Source organism: Moschus berezovskii, chromosome 17 (genome assembly GCF_049115385.1).
Source record: "Moschus berezovskii isolate FMDL1 chromosome 17, NW_MosBer_1.0, whole genome shotgun sequence".
In the NCBI taxonomy this organism is placed as follows: Eukaryota; Metazoa; Chordata; class Mammalia; order Artiodactyla; family Moschidae; genus Moschus; species Moschus berezovskii.
The window spans coordinates 79972281-79997018 of NC_142476.1; the positions used below are offsets into that span (position 1 = coordinate 79972281).

Below are 24738 nucleotides of genomic sequence, written 5' to 3' on the forward strand. Positions count from 1 at the left end.
CTGGACAATAATATTTTTTTTCCTGTCATCATACAATTTACAAACAAACGGGGTAGTACATATTCATCCCTGAATGATTCTGCCTAGAGTCTACTTCTCAGGTTTTTCTTTGATGGCTATTCCTTATTTAAAATGAATGTACTTTGCAGCCAGACTGGAGAGCAAACTCCTCTCTGCTCTTTTCATTAACACACATTCCACAGGCACTAAGGAGAAATTTGAGTACCACGCTAACCACCAAATTTCAATCTACAAATACAGACAACATTTTAAACATGTGCATTTTAAGTGATCATATGATAATTTTAACACTAGAGAAGCCTGGTGTGCTGCAGTTCTTGGGGTCGCAAAGAGTCGGACACGACTGAGAGACTGCACTGAACTGAACTTACAGAATTCCTAAAATTTGATAGAGGAACTAATGTTGGGCTCATATGAAATATAACATGAGCATTTTAGAGTAACAGTTTTTATAGTGCACGCAAGCTCTTCTATGTAAAATTAGATCTTATATGGGGTCCCATTCTCCATTTATGAAAGATGAGAACTGAAAATGCCCATTTGAATGAAAGAACACCATTTCAAAATGGCTTCACAGGAAACCTTGTGTCCCCAAGATTTAGTAGATCAAGGGAGAAAGGAAAATCAGTTGCCTGTCATTGAGGAAAAAGTAAAAGAAATGGGAGATAGAAAATCCAAGTAATGGGAGATAGCAGCATGTGTTCCCTGTCACCCAGCCTCCCTGTGTGGCCCTGAGTACAGACATTAGCATCTGAAAATATAACTACAGCAGAAGAGAGAAGAGCAATGTAAACTGGGGCAAATCACACAAAGTAATAGAATGCAAAAGCATAGGGACTGCATCACACTAGCATCTTTAAGGTTCAGTTCAGTTCAGTTCTGTCGCTCAGTTGTGTCCGACTCTTTGCGACCCCATGAATCACAGCACACCAGGCCTCCCTGTCCATCACCAACTCCCGGGGTTCACTCAAACTCATGTCCATCGAGTCGGTGATGCCATCCAGCCATCTCATTCTCTGTCGTCCCCGTCTCCTCCCGCCCCCAATCCCTCCCAGCATCAGACTCTTTTCCAGTGAGTCAACTCTTCGCATGAGGTGGCCAAAGTATTGCAGTTTCAGCTTTAGCATCAGTCCTTCCAATGAACACCCAGGATTGATCTCCTTTAGAATGGACTGGTTGGATCTCCTTGCAGTCCAAGGGACTCTCAAGAGTCTTCTCCAGCACCACAGTTCAAACAGTTAGTCACCTTGATATGCAAATATAAATTTTAAAAGAATGACTGGATGTGAGACTATCAATCTTTTTAATAGAAACCTTCAATTAGATCATTCCTTTCCATAGCTAATAAGTCGTTTGCATATCACAGCTACATCATCCAAGATTTTTCTTCTGGGTAGCAGATGTTTTCTATGGATGGGGGCTTATTTCATTAGGATCTTTGCTTATTAAGGGGAATAATGCATGATATATTTACATCTCAGAAAGTTTATATCAGAAACCTGATTTACTATTTCTACATCACATCCCCCAAAGTATACCTTCTTCAGAAGACTTAAGTAAATAAATTTTTTGACTGCTTTGGAAAAGATATTACTCAGACCTGACAGATACCTAGATTTAAATAAATCAACCCAGATGGAAGCATACCTTTAAAGAGAAATGAAGGCTGTCTCAAAATGGGGTAAAGACTCCTTCAGTTCAGTTCAGTTCAGTTGCTCAGTCATGTCCGACTCTTTGCCACCCCATGAATCACAGCACGCCAGGCCTACCTGTCCATCACCAGCTCCCGGAGTTCACTCAAACTCATGTCCATCGAGTTGGTGATTCCATCCAGCCATCTCATTCTCTGTCGTCCCCGTCTCCTCCCGCCCCCCATCCCTCCCAGCATCAGAGTCTTTTCCAGTGAGTCAACTCGTCGCATGAGGTTTAAAATACTATAAATAAACATTTTCAAGATCATCCTCCATTAAAAATCTTTAAAACTGTAAAGAAACTTAAGATGCATAATTATGAAATGGACAATTTTGTATACTGTGAAAACTTAGAAAATAGTTCATTCATCACTATTGCTATCATGATAACTCTTCAGGAACAGACTAATGTAACCCACAAAAATTAACAATTAATATAGTTGAGATTAAATTCACTAGGCTCCACAGAGCAATGAGCAATCTCTCTTGTACCTTCATTAGAAATCAAGAATTTGCAAGTATGATCAATATTGTTGGTTAGAATAGTAAATAATTTGCTGGTGTCAAATCACATTCCCCTTTCTTTGCTATTGCTGTCCACTGTGGAAAATATTATAGAATCCTTGTGGGCCTTTTGTAGCTTAATTAGTGATGTAAAGCTCATTTAAATGATATAATTCAACAAATACACATAACTCACATATTACTATAGATTACAGAAGGAAAAGATCACAATGCTATTGTCAAGGGTAGATGTTGTTTCCACAGGTCACCAACTACAGAAACAATGGCGTGGTCTGAAAATATGGACACACTTTTAACCAATCAAGGTAAGAGCCAAATGATAACAGGCCTAAAAATGCAAGGATTAAAATTAAATCAATAAATTCTGAAAGTTGTAGACATGTTATAAACAGTGAGTTTGATCAATATGTGAAGTATAAGATTCCCCAAAGTCTTACAAACTTATACAGGCCCAAAGTTTAAATGAAATTAGGTTGGGTCTAAATGAGGACAAGATTATAGAAATTACAGACATTAAAAGAGCAAGAAAATTCCAAATAGAAAGGAAATGATAAAGTTGCCTTAGTCTCATTATCATTTGATGCATATCAAATACTGGAGCGCATAGCTATCCCCTTCTCCAGGGAATCCTCCCAACCCAGGGATCGAACCCAGGTCTCCCACATTGCAGGTGGATTCTTTACCATCTGAGCCACCACAGAAGCCCAAGAATACTGGAGTGGGTAGCCTATCCCTTCTCCAGGGGATCTTTCCAAAACAGGAGTAGAATCAGGGTCTCCTGCATTGTAGGCAGATTCTTTACCAGCTGAGCTACCAGGGAAGCCAGTCTCATTATCATTTGATATATATCATGACTATTATTGTTGCAAATTAAAACATACAAACTATTAAAAAGTTGAAAATTTAAATAAATTGTTTGCTTCTTCAGGCTAAAATAAAGTTTCTTAAGTATTTATTTCAACTGAGTTATTCTTACTTTAGAGAATACAAAAACATATTTGAATATATTTGTATATATATAAATATGTACATTGTGGATATATATTTGTAATTAAAATGATGGCTTAATAAAGTAATTTTGGTCAATTATAAATAAAACATCACAGAATTTAATACAAAACAGTCATATACAAAGATATCTAGAATTTTGCTTTTGCTGTACATAAACCTGCTTTACAGCATTTCTGTCTCATACAGGATAGAAATATGCTACAAGAGACATATATAGAAAATATTTAAATGTAGTGTTTGTTCTAATCAAATGGCATTTCCACTTTAAATTTATAAAGTAAATATAAGATTAGAAGTGCTTTAAATATGATAAATCTGTATATGTTCTTCATGGCTTTTTTTTTTTCATAAAAACGATTTGATTTAGATGAAATTACACTATCATTCGGAGAAGGCAATGGCAAGCCACTCCAGTACTCTTTTCTAGAAAATCCCATGGATGGAGCAGCCTGCTAGGCTGCAGTCCGTGGGGTAGCTAAGGGTCGGACACAACTGAATGACTTCACTTTCACACATTGGAGAAGGAAATGGCAACCCACTCCAGTGTTCTTGCCTGAAGAATCCCAGGGACGGGGGAGCCTGGTGGGCTTCCATCTATGGGGTCACACAGAGTCAGACACGACTCAAGTGACTTAGCAGCAGCAGCAGCACACTATCATTTTATGATTCTTAAATAACTAATTCCTAAAGTATAGACGGAAGATCCTGGCGGGTCCATGGGGTTGCGGAGTCTGACATGACCAAGCACACATGCATACATACTTTGGGCTTCCCAGGTGACACAGTGGTAAGGAATCTGTCTGCCAATGCAGGAGACGCAAGAGTGTCAGGTTCGATCCCTGGGTAGGGAAGATCCCCTGGAGTAAGAAATGACAAAATCTGTGGACAGAAGAGCCTGGCATGCTACAGTCCATGGGGTCACAAAGAGTCAGACACAACACATATGCACAAAGCATAGACATAAAATAACCCATCAAAGCCATAGAATACAACTAAGAACATATATTAAAGCTATATGGAATTTCATTTCTGTAAGTTTCAAGCGCATGTTTCTTTTTTCCTTAAATACATGACAAGCGGGACAGATAGGTTTGCTAACACCCTAGGGAAGGTGTCTCTGCGGGTGGGGGATTGGCCACGGCACAGTGCAGACAGAGACATGAAGGTTATAGATGAAGGCAGATGCCTCCCTTGCAGGTCTCCTGGGATTTTGTACCTCATGCTCACAGAAAGTACAAAAGTTACAGATGCATCTGCAAAGCTGTATGGATTTTGCTTTTCTAAAACCAGAAAAATAGCTCCCATGCTTTTCAATGCTTTAAATAGATGACCCACCATATTACCTACTTGTTTTGTGACTTGATGATACGCCTTGCACATACTGAGCAGAGATATTGGTGTGGTTTCTGCCACCTACTCCTGACATATTCCACTCCTCAGCCCCTGTCACACCTACCCATAACTATTCCCTCACACACAGGGACCCTCAGATAATATATGGTTGTGACTGTGGTTATTCTAAAGTTACTTGATGACCTATGAACTCTCAAATTGTATGTATATAATAGACAAGTGATTAACAATAGTCTATCCAAGGAAGAGATAACTAGCCCCAGTGCTACCCGTTTATTCTGTTCCTATGTGTCCAAACAGAGCAATGGGAGGAGAAAAGGAGGAGTGACTGTTAGTTCAATGTCGCTCTTCATGAATATGGCAGGAGGGGAGAGAATAATATTTTTTTAGATCTCTAACTTCCCATCTCTCTGGGATATATTTAGATAACCCATATTGCAAAATACTATTGTATGCCTTACTGACACACGTATAAAATAGTGCCAGACATGCTTCAACAATATTCTTTCTTTATCATATAAAATAGATTTTTTTAGTATAAATTCTATTTAGACCTCTCAAATTCATCTTTTGGATCAAATTCACGGAAAATTTTAATTGTGTTACTAAGAGGATTTTTATAACCCAAATTTGTGTCACAGAAGCTTCTCTAATGGATTTTCTAAACACAAGCAATGTGCAATTGAATTTTTATAGTGCTCACATATTAACAACATTCACACTCTGCAATATTTCTACTGAGAATTTTAATTGGTATCTGATAATCTTTTGCAATGATGTGTTATTTCAACTCTACTTCAAATCATTAAAAAAAAAAATTGTTATGTTTAGTTTTAATCCAGGGCTTCTAATTAATCACCTTGTTCCATGAAGACCTTTTCTATTTTCTATACTAACCTTCACTTTCCTTCCAACCTGCAGCAACCAACAAACAACAAACTTAGGCCCCTTTTCATGCAGGTTTCTCTGATACTTACTTTTGTGCTAGTCAATTTCTCCCTACTTTGCAACCTGAAGAGTCAGTCCTGTAGCACATAGTTAGGGAGGAGTGGCTTTGAGCCAGGCTGAGGGGCCCCCCTGGCAGGTGTCAGAGAAAACCAATGTATTGGAAGGCAAATCCTCTGAAGGACAAACGTGCCAATGGGTGTTTCCTCCTCCAAGAAGCACAGTCTCACTGATGAGCAGACAATGCCATAGGAAGGTACCAACTGAAACTGACACAAACTAAAAGGACTGCTTAGCTCAGGCAACTGCAGGAATTTGATAATAATCTTTCTAACCTGGCACCTCAGTAGAGGCCCACCCTTAACGATCCTTGGCTGTAAAAGATTTAGAAACATCGCCTTCTCAAAGGAGTTCTAAGTGTGCCAAAGAAGGTTCTGGGTCACATTTTAATGAGGAAACTAGAGAAAAGAACCTAAACAGGTGGTCAGAAACTTAAACATTTATGAACAGGAATAATAAATGTTTAAATGTGGCTGAAAATAAGACAGTGAGAAGAGCTGGAACGTACGGGAATCCTAGCATTTCTGGTTGTTATTCAATTTTTTAGAGTGCTAATATTAGAAAAATAAATTGAATATTTTACATCGATGACTACTGATCCAAAATCAAGCTTTCTGAACTTAAAGACTAAAATATATAAATGCTCTATTTAGAGGGATGATAAATATTTGCCACTGAATCCTCAAATGCTTTCACTAAACAATGTATACAGTTGGTCACATGACTGCACTGTGTGATGTACAAACGTTTTCCTCATGTATTTTATAGCTGGTCTAGATGCTTTTCGAACATTCCTAAAATCAGAGTTTAGTGAAGAAAATGTTGAGTTCTGGCTTGCCTGTGAAGACTTTAAGAAAACAGAAAGTGCAGAAAAAATTGCTTCCAAAGCCAGGATGATTTATTCTGAATTCATTGAAGCCGATGCCCCCAAAGAGGTGAGTGAAATATTCCACAACAGTGAATATTTATCCACTTATCCACTAACACATCTGCTCCCAATTGAAAGACACTAAGTCCACCTCAAGGGAAATTAAATTGTCACCATGTCTTCAAACAGAAGATGTCCGTAAATTTGAACAGAAGTTCCTTATGGTGATCCTCTGGCACTGATTCACTAAATAGTTTCTAGCACTCTCTATGTGCTTCAATGTTTCTATTTTCTGAACACAACAAGCAGGCTCTTAAAAAACAGTCTAATGTCCCAAATTAAACAGCTCTACACAAATCCTACTTAAGCATGCTTCTGGATTTCAAATTCAGTTTCATTTTTCCTTCTGTAAGCACAGGGGTCAATTTGGAATAGAACTCTTGAATACAATTTTTAAAATAAAAAAAGATATGTACGTGAAGGTAAAACCTACTATCCAACAGTACAAATTCATAATATTTAATGTTCTGGAGGCCCACATCACGGGCATATAATAATGCCTTACCTTCTCAAACAGGTAAGGGTTGTTACCTTCTCAAACAGGGTTGCTTGACTTTCCTTGATGACTGTTGGGCTGCACCCCGCAGACTCGCAGAGACATCCATGGTTCAGTGAACAGGGTAGCTTACACATCTGAAGTAGGGTCCTGGAGCCACACCCCAGGGTTTGGGGCAGACGGTGGAAGGAACATGGAGGCAGACTTCACCACGGGGGATGGAGAGGAAGGGGAAGGCTACTAGGTAACGGGGAAATGACTGACATCGGATTGGCTCTTGGGTTACCAGGGAAACCAGCAGAGTCAGGGCCCTCTGAGCACCTTCTTAGGGCAAAGGTCTTCTTCCCTTATTAAACTATCAAAGGGAGTCATTCTGTCCTAAAGATTAAAGCACTCACTAACTGGGCCTGAGGGGCGAACATACAGATGTTTACTGACTAAGGTCCATCCTGTGAGTGGGCTGTAGGGAACCAGGAACTGCTCCAGGAGCAGGGAGTGGACAGGGAGTGAGCAAACAGCCATCCTGCGTGGTCAGATCACCGTGGTGAAAATGAGCCACAGGTGTGCAGGTGGCCTGGTCCTACAACAGTAAAAATGAGCCACAGGTATGTCTCAAGTGGTCAGATTCCACCTGTGCTGCATTAAGATCAGGAAAATAGAAAAGGCCTTACAGGAAAACCTGGAAGGACTTTGAGAAGAGCTCCTCAAAAATGTTTTATGTGTATACCATCTCATTTATAATTGATTTAATTTCCAAAACCAAATGATGATCATCTCTGCTGCAACCCCTTAATGTTTAAAGTTTAAACTATTTATGTTTTAAAACTGCTGTAATCCCTCACTGATTATAACATCTAAGCAGAGAGTTTTAATGCCTAAGCTGCAAACGGGAATCTATCTTAAATAACTAGCACCAAACATAAACCACATTCGTCCTCTCTCCCAACAGAGTTGAAATACTGATACCCTCCCAAGTGACAGCTGCTATATGTTCTAATCCAAAACTAAAATTCATGGTATGAGAAGTTATTGTACTAATGAAGACAGAGGACACCAAAGATGAAATGCAAACATTTTTTTAAATCTAGGGCATAAAGTTGCTGTTATCAATAGTTCAAGTTTTAGATGGACATTAGTTACCGAAGCATATAAAGGTATAGTAAAATTTTGCAGACATAAGAACCACTGAAGCTTAGAGTGGAATTCAAAGAGGTAAAGAAAAAGTAACTTAACTTCTTTGGAGCTATTTCAACAGTCATTTCCCAGTCACTATCTAAGAATCAATAAATGAGTCCAGAAAAATTTAAATGTAATGTATAAGATCTGTCAAGTTGATTAATGTGTCATTCCCTAAAAGGCTTTGAAATCAACTCTAAAGGCAATCTATTTATTGTGATATTGGTTTGAAAGCCAGATTTATTTTTCTTCATGAATCTGTTTAATGATTATTTTAAGTTTTTCAAATATTATATATGAAAAATCTTACATTGATACTAAAGAAATGTAATCTTTTAATTACAGCTGAACTCAAAGTTTTAATATATAATAAATTATCAATTTGGATATAATAGTTTTATTTTCCTAATCTTTCCTGCCAAAATAAATTAATATGGTAATAATTTAAAAGAATAGTATAGTTACTGTTTTAGGATACAAAACTTTCATACTTATTTTATAATTTGTCCATCTAGTTAATTTTATAGCTGTTTTACAAATCACGGATTATGTTGTCTCGACATGTCTAAAAATATTATTATTGGATATGACAAAATTCTCATTGAAGATGAAGTGTATATATACAATTGAAACAGCCATCATTTTTCCTATTATTTGCCATTAATTATTTCCAGTTCAAATTAACTAAAGGGCATTTGTCTCTTACATACCAATTTCAGTATTTAACATACCTCTCTATAGCCCATCAGTTATATATTATATAATACAAGTATTAGTATGAGTCATTAAATGGAATTTTTTTGAGAGTCCGTTCCCACAATGAAGTCACACAGTAGAAGGGGAGATTGACATGTGATAAAACCAGTCAAATACACAATAGGCAACAAATAAGTTGACTCATTTAAAGCTTGTTATTAGCAGTGTGTGGAAGAGCAATGAAGTCTATCCAGAGATTTACAGGGTGAATTTGTAGGGTGGTTCACATATGAAAACTATGTCATATTTATGAAGAAAGTAAATGAAGGAAGTATTTCAGACTGAGGACACAGTGTACAGCATAGATGTACAGAACTCCCTAGAGTTTTCCTGAAATCATAAGCATTTTGATGTCACTAATAAGAAACAGTCTAGTCAAGGCTATTGTTTTTCCCGTGGTCATGTATGGATGTGAGAGTTGGACTGTGAAGAAAGCTGATCGCCGAAGAATTGATGCTTTTGAACTGCGGTGCTGGAGAAGACTCTTGAGAGTCCCTTGGACTGCCAGGAGGTCCAACCAGTCCATTCTAAAGGAAATCATTCCTGGGTGTTCATTGGAAGGACTGATGCTAAAGCTGAAACTGCAATACTTTGGTCACCTCATGCGACGAGTTGACTCACTGGAAAAGACTGATGCTGGGAAAGGTTGGGGGCGGGAGGAGAAGGGGACGACAGAGAATGAGATGGCTGGATGGGATCACCGACTCTGTGGACATGAGTTTGAGTGAACTCCGGGAGTTGGTGATGGACAGGGAGGCCTGGCGTGCTGTGGTTCATGGGGTCGCAGAGAGTCGGACACAACTGAGCGACTGAACTGAACTGAATGAGAAACAGTGGGATAAGGCTGGACAGGCAGTGATAAAGATAAAGACAGGGTAGGAAGTAATCTAGATTTATCTAGTAGGCAGACTTCACAAGACAACGTGATATATCTGATATGGAGGTTGGAAAATACCATTTTCATAAGTAGAAAATTAATGCAAGAATGAGATTCATATGAAAGCATTCTTCATTTTTCAATATTCAATTAGAGTTGTAAAACTGTCTCACATAAAGAAATCAAAATTATAACCAATTTCCTTGGTAGAAAATCCTAAAATAGAGAACAATGACAAGGTCACATCATCCAGATGTCTATTAAGTCCCATTTACTTTCTTTTCAACTTTTCATGTCCTTATTTCTTCATCTGTAAAATTGCTAGCATGACAATAATTTTTAATTGATGCAATTAGACAATTTACCATCAGACTATTTACTAACAATCCCTGTATATAAATGGATGTTACTAATAGTTCTTCATTTCCTGTTCTAATAGGCAAAACTGCACAGAAAAACTGAACTTTCAGGTCTCTATGAGAGATGATAATCGCAGGAAACTTTATGCCCTCTCCCTTAGAGTTTTACCATTTCTCTGGTTTTCTACACTAATTGTGTGATGTAGTAGAAAATCTAAAGCTTAGAGATACAGACTCAAATCCTGTAATCTTGTTGACCTATTTCATCCCTCTGAGCCTCAGTTTCCTCATCTAAAAATGTAGCTGTGAAAAAGGACACAGCAATCATATAGGAGAGATGAAAATGGTGAATGAGATCGCATATCTAGGGTTTGCATCGGGCAGAACAGTCTTTAAGAAGTTTTAATTCTTTTTCTTTACACAAGTCACCGCAAGTGCTACTGACTCTACCCCAAAAGATTAACTAACTTCTAAGACCATCTGAGGACAAGCCACTTTGAATGACTTGATAAATGTATACATGAAAGTGAAAGTGTTAGTCACTCAGTTGTATCTGACTCTTTGCAACCCCAGGAACTATAGCCTGCCAGGCTTCTCTGTCCATGGAATTCTCCAGGCAAGAATACTGGAGTGGGTAGCCATTCCCTTCTCCAGGGGATCGTCCTGACCCAGAGATTGAACCTGGGTCTCCTACATAAAGGCAGACTTTTATTGTCTGAGCCACCAAGGAAGCCCCTAAATGTACATGTATATGTGTGTGTGTTTATATATATATATGTATATATATATGAACACAAATTAGAAAAACACGTTAGCAAATCACAAGTTTCAGGTAGAAATAGCTGCTAATTGAATGGATTATACCTAGATATTTTCAGAAGATATTGCAAGGGTAAATAAAAGTATGAGTCACATATTTCTGACTAAGTAGTCTGAAAATGAGAAAATTATTAGATAAGCAATATATATTTTAAAGTTTCCTTACTCCACACACAGTAAGAACTTGAATGTGGCAAAGAAAAAAAATTCTTAACCTTGTATTTATTCTTCCTTCAATTTGGACCATTAATTTCATAATATTTAAAAAATTTCAAACAATATTATTTGGTTTCAGAAGAATGTAAATCTTAAAAAAAAATTAAAATAGTATGAGCCATCAGGGAAACCCAAGATACTGACATATTTTAAATATTAATGTTTTATTTCTGTCATTTATGAATTATGTTTGTATCGTCTCTTATATTAATAAGAAAATTCGTCAGGATGGAAAATATGTGATTAAAGAGAAAACTGTTTATGTTGATTGTCATTCTGTGAGATTAGAAAATGTTTCAAATCATACCACACTGTAATGTTTAAAAATTATATAAATTCAAATTCAAATTATGACCAATCCAGGAGCAAATACATTGGCAGTGTTTTAAGTAAAAAAAAAAAAAAAAAGTACAAAAAATTTAATTCTTAAATGTATTTATTAACTGTGAAGACATCATAACCCATAAAACAGAAAAAAATATAATCGTAAAGGAAAAGACATCTTAATGCGTTACGCAGGACACTTTTAAAATATCTGTGTCTGGATGTTTTGCGTTTAATTTTTATTGTAGCACAGTGTTATTTGGTGACTCATTTCATATCAATAAATGCTTATTCTGTGCCTACAATAAACCACCATAAGATAAATTCCTTCCATGGAAGGGAAGTTGGGTCTAAGCAAGAGAACAGGTAATAAACACAGAAGTACAATGCAATGCGTTGTGTAAATGAGGTAGCTTGATAAGGAAATGCAAGAAAATAGCTTGAAACTATGGTTTGGCTCAAAAGAAACAGTCTAGTTGTGTTAAAAAATTAGATTTCTAGAACCAGGAAAAAACAGCAAAGCAACAAATGATTAAGTGGAAAAATTTTAAAAACAGATGAAATTGTTTGCATTATATCTTTTTTTAGGATTTTTATTTTTCTTTCCTGTTTCTTTTGGTGGGGGGCACATAATGCAGCATTCAGGATCTTAGTTCCCTAACCAGGTATCAAATCTGTGCCCTGTGCACTGGGCATGTAGAGCCTTAACCACTGGACCACCAGGGAAGTCTTTGTTGTTCAGTTGCTCAGTCGTGTCCCAGTTTTTGCAAGCCAATGGACTGCAGCATATCAGGCTCCCCTGTCCATCATTATCTCCTGGAGTCTGCTAAAACTCATATCCATTGAGTCAGTGATGCCATCCAACCATCTTATTCTCTGTCATCCCTTTCTCCTCCTGCCTTCAATCTTTCCCACCATCAGGGACTTTTCCAGTGAGTCAGCTCTTCACAATTGGTGGCCAAAGGACTGGAACTTCAGCTTCAGCATCAGTCCTTCCAATGAATATTCAGGGTTGATGTCTTTCAGGATTGACTGGTCTAATCTCCTTGCTGTCTAAGGGGCTCTCAAGAGTTTTCTCTAACACCACAGTTCGAAAGCATCAATTCTTTGGTGCTCAGTCTTCTTTATGGTCCAACTTTCACATCCATACATGACTATTGGAAAAACCATAGCTTTGACTAGATGGGCCTTTGTCAGCAAAGTGATGTCTCTTCTTTTTAATATGCTGAATAGGTTTATTATAGCTTTTCTTCCAAGGAGCAAGCGTCTTTTAATTTTATGGCTGCAGTCACTATCTGCAGTGATTTTGGAGCCCAAGGAAATAAGTCTGTCATTGTTTCCAGTTTCTCCCCATCTATTTACCATGAAGTGAAGATGCCATGATCTTCATTTTTGGAATGTTGAGTTTAACCCAGCTTTTTCACTCTCCTCTTACATTTTCATCAAGAAGCTCTTCAGTTCCTCTTCTCTTTCTGTCGTAAGGGTGGTATCATCTGCATATCTGAGGTTATTGATAGTTCTCCCAGCAATCTTGATTCTGGTTTTTGCTTCATCCAGCTGGCATTTCGCATGATGTACTCTGCACATCAGTTAAATAAGCAGGGTGGCAGTATAAAGCCTTGATGTACTCCTTTCCCAATTTTGAACCAGTCCATTGTTCCATGTCTGGCTCTAAAGGCGCATTGTTATAAAGGTTCTAAATGGTCAGGGAAGCCCTTGTATTATATCTAAAAGGTGATAACGATTGAATAGCACTGAGGCAGGATATTGGGATAAGGCCTTTATTTTATGATTTTATTTCTTCATTTATTTCTGGCTATGCTGGGTCTTCATTTCTGCACAGGCTTCTCTCTAGTTTTGGCATGACGGGGACTACTCTCCAGCTGTGGCATGTGGGCTTCTCACCGCGGTGGCTTCTCTTGCTGCAGAGCCCAGGCTGGATGTCACGTGGGTTTCAGCAGTTGTTGTGCAGGGGCTTAGTTTCTCTGAGGCATGAAGGATCTCCCCAGATCATGGATCAAACCTGTCTCCTTCATTGGCAGGAGGATTCTTTACCTCTGAGCCACCGGGGAAGCCATGCCTTTATTTTAAATAAGGTTAATTTTGAGAATTCCTTGGCAGTCCAGTGGTTAGGACTCTGCACTCTCACTGCCGAGGGCTTGGGGTTGGAGATCTGATCAGGGAACTAAAATCCCACAAGCCACATGGTACACCCCCCCCCCACAAAAATAAGGTTAGTTTTATAATCCTGAGGGAAAAGATAGACCTCTGAATTCTTGGCAGAGAGAACCCCATGGCACAATAGGCATTTCTTGATATTCTCAAAATGCCAGTTTTGTATCCTCCATTTTATATTCCTATTTTCTCAAAATGGTAAAGAATCTGCCTGCAATGTGGGAAACCTGGGTTCAATCCCTGGGTTGGGAAGATTCCCTCGAGAAGGGAAAGGCAACCCACTCTAGTATTCTTTCCCAGAGAATCCCATGGACAGAGGAGCCTGGTGAGTTACAGTCTGTGGGGTCGCAAAGAGCTGGGCACGACTGAGCAACTAACACTTTTCTCTTTGCATTTTTAAGAGTTACTTCCCCAATGAGCTGATGCTATTTTGAGTCTTGGTCCTGACCCACAACTTGCTGCTTGTCAACAGTGCCCCCGAACTATAGAATCACCGCCAGATATAATGTTTGCTTATTTATTAATTTCCTAAGTTTTTGTACACTAATCAATAGTTAGCAGTCTGTTACATACCAAGCACCATGCTGATGCAGCTATGAAAAAAGAGAGAGTCTCTGAATAAATAAAGCTAACCATCTTGGTGGGAAGACTCTAGTTTTAAAAAAAATTAGAATAAACTTTCATGGATGTTGTGATAGGGAAATACAGGTGGTCACCATAACTGGAAAAATCCAAGTCTAAGATATCAGGAAATGTATCTCAAAGGAAGTAATTAGTGAGCTTTGATCAGAGATGTGAATATAGAAGGAAATAAGACAAAATGGAAGGATGGAAGGATTATAGGAGAGGAAACAGAAGCAGAGTCTAGTAGGACACCAGTTGGTGCCTATAAGGCCGGCCCAATAGAGGAAGAAGCCTAGTTCTGGGTGCCTCCAAACATATGTGGAGCCAAGAGCACCTTCTGAATCCTAGTGCTTTCTGCATCTTTGTTTATTTCCTCTTCAATTCAAGGGATCTCTTAGGAAGAGAGAGAGACAGAGAAAAAGAAAGAAGAGAACAGGGAGGAGGAGGAAGAAAGGAAGAAAAGCCGAGATAAAGAAACTCTAAGCCACACACTTGCCCAAGGCTTTCATGTGGACTCCCTGACTTGGTCACCATGCACTGTGTCTTAGGCGCTACAATCATCCACCTTGTACAGGTGAAAAATGAACTGAGGCTTACAGAGAAAAATGATGAGTCCTGCAGTCAATAAGATACACAGATCATCAGGAGGGAGGTCTTCTGCCCCTGCTTTTACATTTTAACTTCCTTCCTCTAGATCTACTACTTATTTTAAGTGTTCGTGACACAGCCTGGGAACCTCGATGTTTACGCTAAAGGTGAAAGCAGAAAACTATCTCGTCACATAGATTCTATCTTCCTTTCTGTCAGAAACTGTATTTCTCTTCTCATATTCTCTCTATTTTGTATAACTTCTTAAACTGTAAAGCAAAAAAAAAAAAAAAAGTGGCAGGAATATCTCATTTAATAGCCTGCAGTATCATTTTGGCCCTCTGAAAAAATGACTGCTGCCTTTCAACCCTAAAACAAAACACTCTTTGAATTTGCACACATCCCTGTGCCACTTAATCTTGGATTAGCATGTCAGGGTTCGTCAAGGAAACCTGTCCATCTTATTCTCTGTCGCCTGCTCCAGATAGCACTTGCTACTTACATCTATTTTTAGCAATCCGTATCCGTCAAGCTTTTATACATTGATTGCATACGTTTGATTTTTTTTTTTCATTTCTCTTGTCCAATTTAAGGTGTCAGTGCTGCCTCCCAACCCATGCCATTTATTTCTGTCTTTAAAACCAACTGTGACAAAGGATTCACTCCTGTGCAGAATGGATTCCCTCTCAATGTTATAAACTTGGCTATTCTCAACTTTCATAGTAACCCTTGAGAATATACCTCAGGACATTCATGTGCCTTTAATGATGCCAAAAACGAAGTAATACTAGAGGTGTTAGCGGTGATTAAACAGAATTATGTAGCCAAAAACATGATTATAGGCAACTTTAATTTGAATAGTAATTTTTAAGCGCTGCTGTGAATGAGGTTGAGGAGGCTGCCTGCCCCATTTGAGTAAGGCGCTTTCCATATGCATGCACACACTCTTTGCATAATGACCATCTCCTGCTACACTATACATTCTAAATGAGGGAAAGGCAATCTCATTTGAATGTGAGAGCTTGACTGAAAACTTTTCATTCAAATTATGTAAAAATATATAAAGCACAGTCTAGGGTCACGGGAAAGCCAAAAGGTACAGTTTCAAATGCATTCTTCCTGCTAAAATAATTTGTTGGAAGCCAAAAGAAGTCAAACTGCTGTCATAGAAAAGAGGAATTGGCTTGCATAACTTGCGGTTATCAAAATCACCTGAGCATTAAAATATCCCTGGCTCATTATAATAAAATCGCTTTTTAAACAACAATGCAAACCAGAGGCACTCATTTTAATGCAACGGATTGTTGTCAATGTCAGCTGTGTCAAGGCCTTTTCAAAAATGACAGGATTTAAAAGTCGCTAAACAGTTGCGATGACATCTCAGCTGTCATTCTGTGAGAATCACAAGCCTATGTCTTGTTTTCTGAGATTGGCAGTGCAGCAGTCTGAGAGAGCTAAGATAATTCCTGACCTTTGGAAAAATAAGCAAATTAAATGTCTTTCTCAGCATCCTTGAAACTTAAGTGTATCCATAGAAACAAAATGCAAGTGACTATTCCCATGAGTAAATAATATAGATATAACTCTGTTTATTTCATCAGTTGATACGCCATTCAGCCCCTGCTCTGGACCTACTAATCTGAGCTGCTCAGCTGAGCCTAAGCTTCCCCCCAGGCCCAAGCAGCTCAGGACAGCCCCAGGTCCACACAGTTGGGAGGCCTGCATCTCTAGAGGGTTACCTCCTGTCAGGGTGCCTGCTTTCAATCTACCCCAAGATCAATATCTCCTCTGTGCTTACTTTTTGAGATAGAAATTGATACAACAACTTTGCCAAAAATCAAACTTGAGATCAGTGCATAATTGGAGGTGCAGTTGGCAGACATGAACCTCAAAGTGATCATATTAAAGGAATGTATGTATCAAAATATATGCTAGGCTGAATATTTTCACTTTTGTCTTGATACTAAAATTTCAGGGGACTCAAGAAGAAAAGACAGGGCACTGTGGGTAGACTACACTCAAACCTTATTCAGACCGACTCCTTGGGACCATTTAATGACACGTATCACCCTGTCTTAACTGAAATATTATCTTCAGTTGGCTTCCTGGAGTTAATTTCTTCCCCTCTTACTGACAATTCTTTGCCAATTTCTTTTATTGTTCCTTCCTATAGCCCAGTACATACTATCTTGCAGGGAGGTGGTCGTCATCTATGTTCTGCCTGCATTTACTCCCCAGGGGATTTCTTCCAGTCTCTGGCTCTAAAGCTAAGCTAAGCTAAGTCACTTCAGTCGTGTCCGACTCTGTGCGACCCCATAGACGGCAGCCCACCAGGCTCCCCCATCCCTGGGATTCTCCAGGCAAGAACACTGGAGTGGGTTGCCATTTCCTTCTCCAATGTGTGAAAGTGAAAAGTGAAAGTGAAGTCGCTCAGTCGTGTCCGACTAGTAGCGACCCCATCGACTGCAGCCCATCAGGCTCCTCTGTCCATGTGATTTTCTAGGCAAGAGTACTGGAGTGGCTTGCCATTGCCTTCTCCGCTGGCTCTAAAAGGGCATCTCAAACTTCACTACAAATCTGAGTCCTTATTTTCTCCTCAAACTTTTCTTCTGAGTCTCTCTGTCTCAGTGAATGGCAACTCCATTCTTTTTGCTCTGGCTGAATAATTGATACTCATCCTTGGTTCTTCTCTTTAGCACCATATTCAATCCATTGACACTTTGTCATCTCATTCTTCAGAATATGTCTAAAATCCAGTCATTCTTAAAAATGTTGTTCCTTATCCCAGTTCATAAATATTCAGTTGCAGGCTTCATCTATTCTACATTCTAAGTATCTCTGAAATCTATACATTTCCCTCCATTCTCTGTGAAATGACCCAGCCTAATCCTCATGCTGTGATTCATGGGGTCGCGGAGAGTCAGACACGACTGAGCGACTGAACTGAACTGAACTGAACTGAATCCTCCATGACTAACCACCTGAATTTCTGGTATGACTTACTAATTTTTCTCCCCTTTATCCACAACTAGTCATTACATCACATAGCAGTCATTATATCACATATGTTTTTTCAAGCACATGTGTTTACATCAGTACCTTACTTAAAATTCTTCTTGTTGCTTTCAAGTTAATTAAAAATTATTTAAGAAGACCTACAAAAGTCTATGTGATACGGACCTTCATGCCTTTTCAGGCTGTTGCCCCTTTCCCCCTGAAAACCTACTGGGCTTTTTCCAGTTTTCCCTCCATGACCAGGTGCCTTCCATAATCTTCTATACTCATAATAATATCTTGATGATCAGTTTACAACCTCATTTCTTTCAGAAAGACTTTTTTTTTTTTAAGAAGGTAGCTTCTTCCCTTTGGATTATTTTCTCAAAGTCTGTCTTCTTGATTGACTCTCAACTTAATTATTTTTATATGGTCAGATCTTAGCACAATTCCTAAGCACCCATTCAATGAAATAATTTAAATTAATATATTACAGAAATTTACTATAAAACAACCACTTTTTCAGATGAGGTCTTTTTTTATTAAAGAAAAATAGGGACAATAATACTATCCATCTTATAGGTATGTGTGTGTGACATATGGTAGCCATATAAAGACTTACCACAACAGTAGTAATATTTGATGAATATTAACTATTATTATTTACAGTTAAAGTAATCTTCTTTAAATATGCTTAGGATTATTTTAGAGATAATGTCATTGATTAAATATTTTGAAATAGGAGACGACAAAGTGACCAAGGAAAATAATACAGGGAGAGAAGACTCGGCACAGAACTTTTAGATGATGCGGAGAAGTCTCCGCTCGTATGTTGGGGGACAGGTAGAGAAAAAAGAATCAGGGAAAGAAATAGGGAAAGATAGCAGATAGAAGACAGGTTAATTCCATGCCACAAACTACTGAATTCCCTTTGTAGTGACAAATTTTCTCCTCTGATTATCAGACTGAATAGTTAACATTAACAGAAGCCACTGTGTCCAAACCTGTTTAAGCAAGAAATCAAATTTCTTAGGATTTTTGAATCAAAATAACGTATGATGATAAGGAAATTATAGTGACACTCTTTCTGTAATCAAGGAAGGGTTCTTGGAGGATACTCAACTTCAGCTAAATCATAAAGGGTTGAGGATAATCTGTACAGAATAAAGTAGTGGAGGAGAGATGGATTTTAGATGGTAAAGCAGCATAAACAAGAGCTTTAGAAAGAAAATTCACTCTGGGAACAGAAAGTAGATGAACTTCTATTCATCTCTGGATGTCACCAAAGATAAGTAGGAGGTAATTTCAAAACAACATTTGAAGTTCAGGTATGAGAAAGCTCAAATGCAAGGGTAAGATGTTTAAATTTTATATTATAGAAACTAACAGTTGTCAACTGAACATTCATACAATCAAAGTGATATTTTGGTGAAATTGGCATAGTAATTCTATCCACTGTGTGTACAAGGGGAGGGATCAACTAAGAGAAAAATTCCGTGGTTTAAGAAAGATATTATGTTATACAAGATTAAACTGGAGAGATAGGAGTGAGAAAGATAAACTGGATAAAATAATAAACTGGAGAGATAGGAGTGGATTTAGAAAAGGCAGAGAAACCAGAGATCAAATTGCCAACATCCACTGGGTCATAGAAAAAACAAGAGAGTTCCAGAAAAACATCTACTTCTGCTTTATTGAAAATGCCAAAGCCTTGGACTGTGTGGCTCACAACAAACTGGAAAATTCTTAAAAAGATGGGAATACCAGACCACCTGACCTGCCTCTTGAGAAATTTGTATGCAGATCAAGAAGCAACAGTTAGAACTGGACATGGAACAACAGACTGCTTCCAAATCAGGAAAGGAGTACATCAAGGCTGTATATTGTCACCCTGCTTATTTAACTTAGATGCAGAGTACATCATGTGAAATGCTGGGCTCAATGAAGCACAAGCTGGAATCAAAATTGCTGGGAGAAATATCAATAACTTCAGATATGCAGATGACACCAACCTTATGGCAGAAAGTGAAGAGGAACTAAAGAGCCCCTTGATGTAACTGAAAGAGGAGAGTGAAGAAGTTGGCTTAAGACTCAACATTCAAAAAACTAAGATCCTGGCACCCAGTCCCTCACTTCATGGCAAATAGATGGGGAAACAGTGGAAACAGTGACAGACTTTATTTTCTTGGGCTCCAAAATCACTGCAGATGGTGACTACAACCATGAAATTAAAAGATGCTTGCTCCTTGGAAGAAAAGCTATGACCAACCTAGACAACATATTAAAAAGGAGAGACATTACTTTGCCAGCAAAGGTCCATCTAGTCAAAACTATAGTTTTCCCAGTAGTCACGTATGGATGTGAGAGTTGGAATATAAAGAAAGCTGAGCACCAAAGAATTGATGCTTTTGAACTGTGGTTTGGAGAAGACTCTTGAGAGTCCCTTGGACTGCAAAAAGATCCAACCAGTCAATCCTAAGGGAAATCAACCCTAAATATTGATTGGAAAGACTGATGCTGAACCTGAAGCTCCAGTACTTTGGCCACCTGATGTGAAGAACTGACTCATTTAAAAAGACCCTGATGCTGGGAAAGACTGAAGGCAAGGGGAGAATGGGATGACAGAGGATGAGACGGCTGGATGGCATCACAACTCAATGGACATGAGTTTGAGTGAGCTCTGGGAGTTGGTGAAGGACAGGGAGGCCTGGGGTGCTGCAGTCCATGGGGTCGCAAAGAGTTGGACAAAAGTGAGGACTGAACTGAAGGAGTGAGAAGTAAGAAGAGCTTTGTGAAATTACAAAAGAAAAGGTGAATAAGGAAAGTTCTATGTATAGATGGAGAGAGAGAAATCAGAGGGAAAAAAGATTTGTCAGAGATGATTCTTAAGTTTCCAGCTTGAACAACTTGGAGAAAAATAATGACATTTATAAAAACATGTGGGTGTGATATTTTGTCACTGACATTAAAATGAATTGCTGAGACACATCTTCCTAAGACTACTGATTATCTCCTGGGAACAGTGTCTCTGCTCATCACTTAGATATCTATAGCTGATGTTGGCAGCTTATTGGTAGGAAAACAGGCAAACCAGAAAAGTGAGAGGGGCAAGTCAGATGTACAAACTTAGTATATTTGAACAAATAATATCAATTATCAGTCATATATTGAAATGAATAGTTCTGCTTAAAATTCAACCATGATTTTTAACAAATGTAGAAGCTTTTTTCACTTTATTTACATAATACACATGGTATTGAATCCTTACACTGTGCAAGGCATAGTGAGGGATAGGCAAAATGTAAATATAATTTAAGTAACACAAAATCCCTTCACAGGTCAGAAAAGGTAAACCTTACAAGGTAGATGTTGTTTGAATGTAACTTTAAAGACATAAGAGCTTCCCTGGTAGCTCAGATGATAGAGTCTTCTTCCAATGCAGGAAACACAGGTTCCATCCCTCAGTTGGGAAGATCCCCTGGAGAAGAGAATGGCTATCCACTCCAGTATTTTTGCCTGGAGAATTCCATGGACAGAGGTTACAGTCCACGGGGTCACAAAGAGTCGGACACAACAGAGCGATTTTCACTTTAAGGACATAAAAGACTGTGAAAGACTTAGATGAGGAGTGGGTTTCAGCTAGCCTTGGATGCTGAGGGAAAATATTCATTGGTAACAATGTACATAAATCTGAGCAAACTCTGGGAGATAGTAGAAGACAGAGAAGCCTGGCATACTGCAGTCCAAGAGTTGCAAAGATTCAGATACTACTTAGTGACCGAACAACAACAGCAACAAAATATAAGAAATCTGAGGGTAAGCATCTGCCTTGGTGGTGACACAGGGCATACAGAGAGGAGAAAAAGTATATAGGTTTGGACCATATTGTATTGGTCATGAATGCGAAGCTCAGGGCTTTGGGCATTTTAAAGAGGGAATAAGGAGCCACTGCAGGTGTTCCATTCTGAATAAAATAATAAGGCAGCACTCTGCACACACTGTCCCTGCTATCAGTGAAAACTCACCCAATGAATGAATGTCTAAAGGACTTATCTTGATATATTTACCACTATGGGGTATATAAAGTTAAACAAATTGCAGATGACACCATTGAAGAATTAACAGTGCTAATATTTAAAGAGGAATTGGGCAATCTATATTCTCATACCCTAGCAACACAAGATAGGATATGAAAGCGATTCTGCTGTATGTTGAGAAACACCTACAAAATCTTAATAATACCCACTATTCTTTATTCCCACTATGGGAATCAGGAACTATACCAGATTCATGGCATGATATCATGTCATCTCCCTGTTCAAAAACCCTTCTGTGTCTTCCCACTGCTTCTAGTAGAACGATAGGAACCCTTTACCACAGCAGATAAATCCTACAAGACTTGACCTGTACCTCCTCTCCCAATCTCCCCACAGGAACTTTATTACCCACTGCACCCCCACCACGCAAACACAGAGGCTCTTCAGAATATCACCAATTCAGTTTTGCCTTGGGGATTCTGAATATATATATATTTTTTTTTGCCAGAAACCTTCTTCCTCAAATTCTTAGAGAACTGGCTCCTTCTCATTCTTCAAGTATAAATCTAAAGTAACACCGTAGAGAAAATATATAGTACTTTCTCCAAATACAGAAAGCATCTGGCACATAACAGACTCATAAATATTTGTGTAATCAATGATTATATGGATCATCTCACTTTAATTCTTGTAACAACTCAGTCAAGAATGACTGGGCTTAAAGATGAAAAATAGCTTGGTCACCCAGGTCACCAAGGTCATAAGCGTCAGAGTACAGATTAGAAAACTATCCTATAATCTTACCACTACTCCACACCATCTTTCTGTGTAAAGAAGCAGAAATTGATTACAGAGTTTGAGGCCTTGGAGGACTTTGCAGAATTTCATCTGGAACTTTGATGCAGGACCTGAGAGGATGATCAAAGAAATAAAAACAAGATGTAATCTGAATCCTCAAGTAGCTGAAATCCCTAAGAGAGAAAATATCAGTGAGCAAATAGTGGCCTTTGAGGATTCTTTTCAAAATATTTTTTTTTCTTTTTACTAGAATGATAATATTGAAATAATTTGATATTACTTAACTCATTTAGCCCTTAAAAGACTTCAAGACATTATTATTATCCTTTTTTACACTATGGAAATAGAAAGTTGAAGGAAACTGTAAAACTTGCTTTACTCATGTGAACAGCAAGTAGCTAAGAAATTTGATTGAAGGTCTGTCTGCCTATCTTTTAACTTCAATTCAATGAACATAAATTGTCATTTATAGTTTTTCACCAGACCCCCAATTTTTTAGCATTTTACAGTCTCCCTCATTTTGCCGAGACATAATTCTATTCAACAAATATTTTTTGACTGCCTATTATAGCAGCATCAGCACCTGCCTTTGGTGAGCTTTGAGTTTTAAGATTCACATCTCTTTGATAATTCACGAATATTTTCAGTTTAAGTGAAAGAACTTGGATGTGAAATCTTTTGCTTCTCAGAAAGCATCCTGGAAATGGGTAGAACTGGACAAGAATTTCCATGAGGTTTAGGGCATTTATGTATTTGCAGGTGTGGTGTGTTGCAATACGATAGATCTCTATTAGACCTTGCTGAGAATGCTTACTTGTGGTAGTGCTAAGGGGGCAAGAATGTACATACACACATCTGCACGCGTGTATGTACGTTCCATGGGAGGCGTGGTGCTCTGTGAACAGGGGTAGAGTGTTAATTGGTCCATTTTGGCAAACAAAAAGAAACACAATTTAGGATGAAAAGCAACATTATGCAAAACAACACTGGGAGCTATGGAGAATGGGAATGTGCTGGTGAAGGCCAGCTTAGTAAATTCTAATTACTGCTCTGCCTGTAGAAGAACATTTCAGGTATTAAGGCCAAAGTACTAGAAAGAAATAAAAGATGGTAAGCAAAAAGAATGTGAAGTCATAAAAAATCTTATATGCATCTCCTTTGTCATTTTTTATAATCTCAAAATAAGTTTTGACCTCTGCTGTCAATGCCAACCCTCTCAACCTAGGTAAAGTAATTAAACCAAGTATGTGTTCTGCATTTCAGAAAATGAACATGTGACCTTTCTGTTGTTTTGCATAAGATTAACTTTATGCTTAAAAAAATTCAAATCATATGTGGATCTCCCATCTGTATAGACCATGCAGTCTTTATTAAACTAGTCTAATGTGATGCAATTTATTTCCACAGATTAACATTGACTTCAGTACCAGGGACCTCATCTCAAAGAATATTGCAGAACCAACTCTCAAATGTTTTGATGAAGCTCAGAAGTTAATCTATGGTCTGATGGCCAAGGATTCTTTTCCTCGATTTCTAAAGTCAGAGATTTATAAGAAACTGGTGAATAGCAAAGAGATCGGAAATCATAAAAAATGGCTCCCTTTCTTGTAAAGAAGGTAAATGACAAACTAACAATCAGATTATAATTGGGGGGAAAGAAGTGATAGGATAGATCAGCTCAATCTATAAATGTCAAGGCTAGAATGTTTTAAATGTACAAACACAATATAAGTTTTTTAGGATTTAGAAAACAAGCTTTACTTCAATAGAAAAATAATATGTTATATCTGAAGCCTGAATGTTTAAGTCACTTGTTTAGAATGTGTTTCTTTTATCAGGTACTTAAAAATCTCTTACTGGGAGAGTACAAAGGAAGTTTATGGAAATATAATACACTCTTAAACCATAAGTGGATATTCTCATGACATTATAAATTCAGGAAACTATATATCTTCATGTTGCTGC

General features: G+C 38.1%; 1 protein-coding gene across 1 annotated transcript; it reads left to right on the forward strand.

The window, feature by feature from the left end:
- Positions 1-2487: 2487 nt before the first annotated feature.
- On the forward strand, positions 2488-24384 carry RGS21 (regulator of G protein signaling 21). The gene is made up of 3 exons (XM_055418761.2): positions 2488-2542; positions 6375-6541; positions 24181-24384. The coding sequence occupies exons 1-3, from the start codon at positions 2500-2502 to the stop codon at positions 24382-24384; spliced, it is 414 nt and encodes a 137-aa protein (XP_055274736.2). The 5' UTR covers positions 2488-2499.
- The last annotated feature ends 354 nt before the right edge of the window (positions 24385-24738 follow it).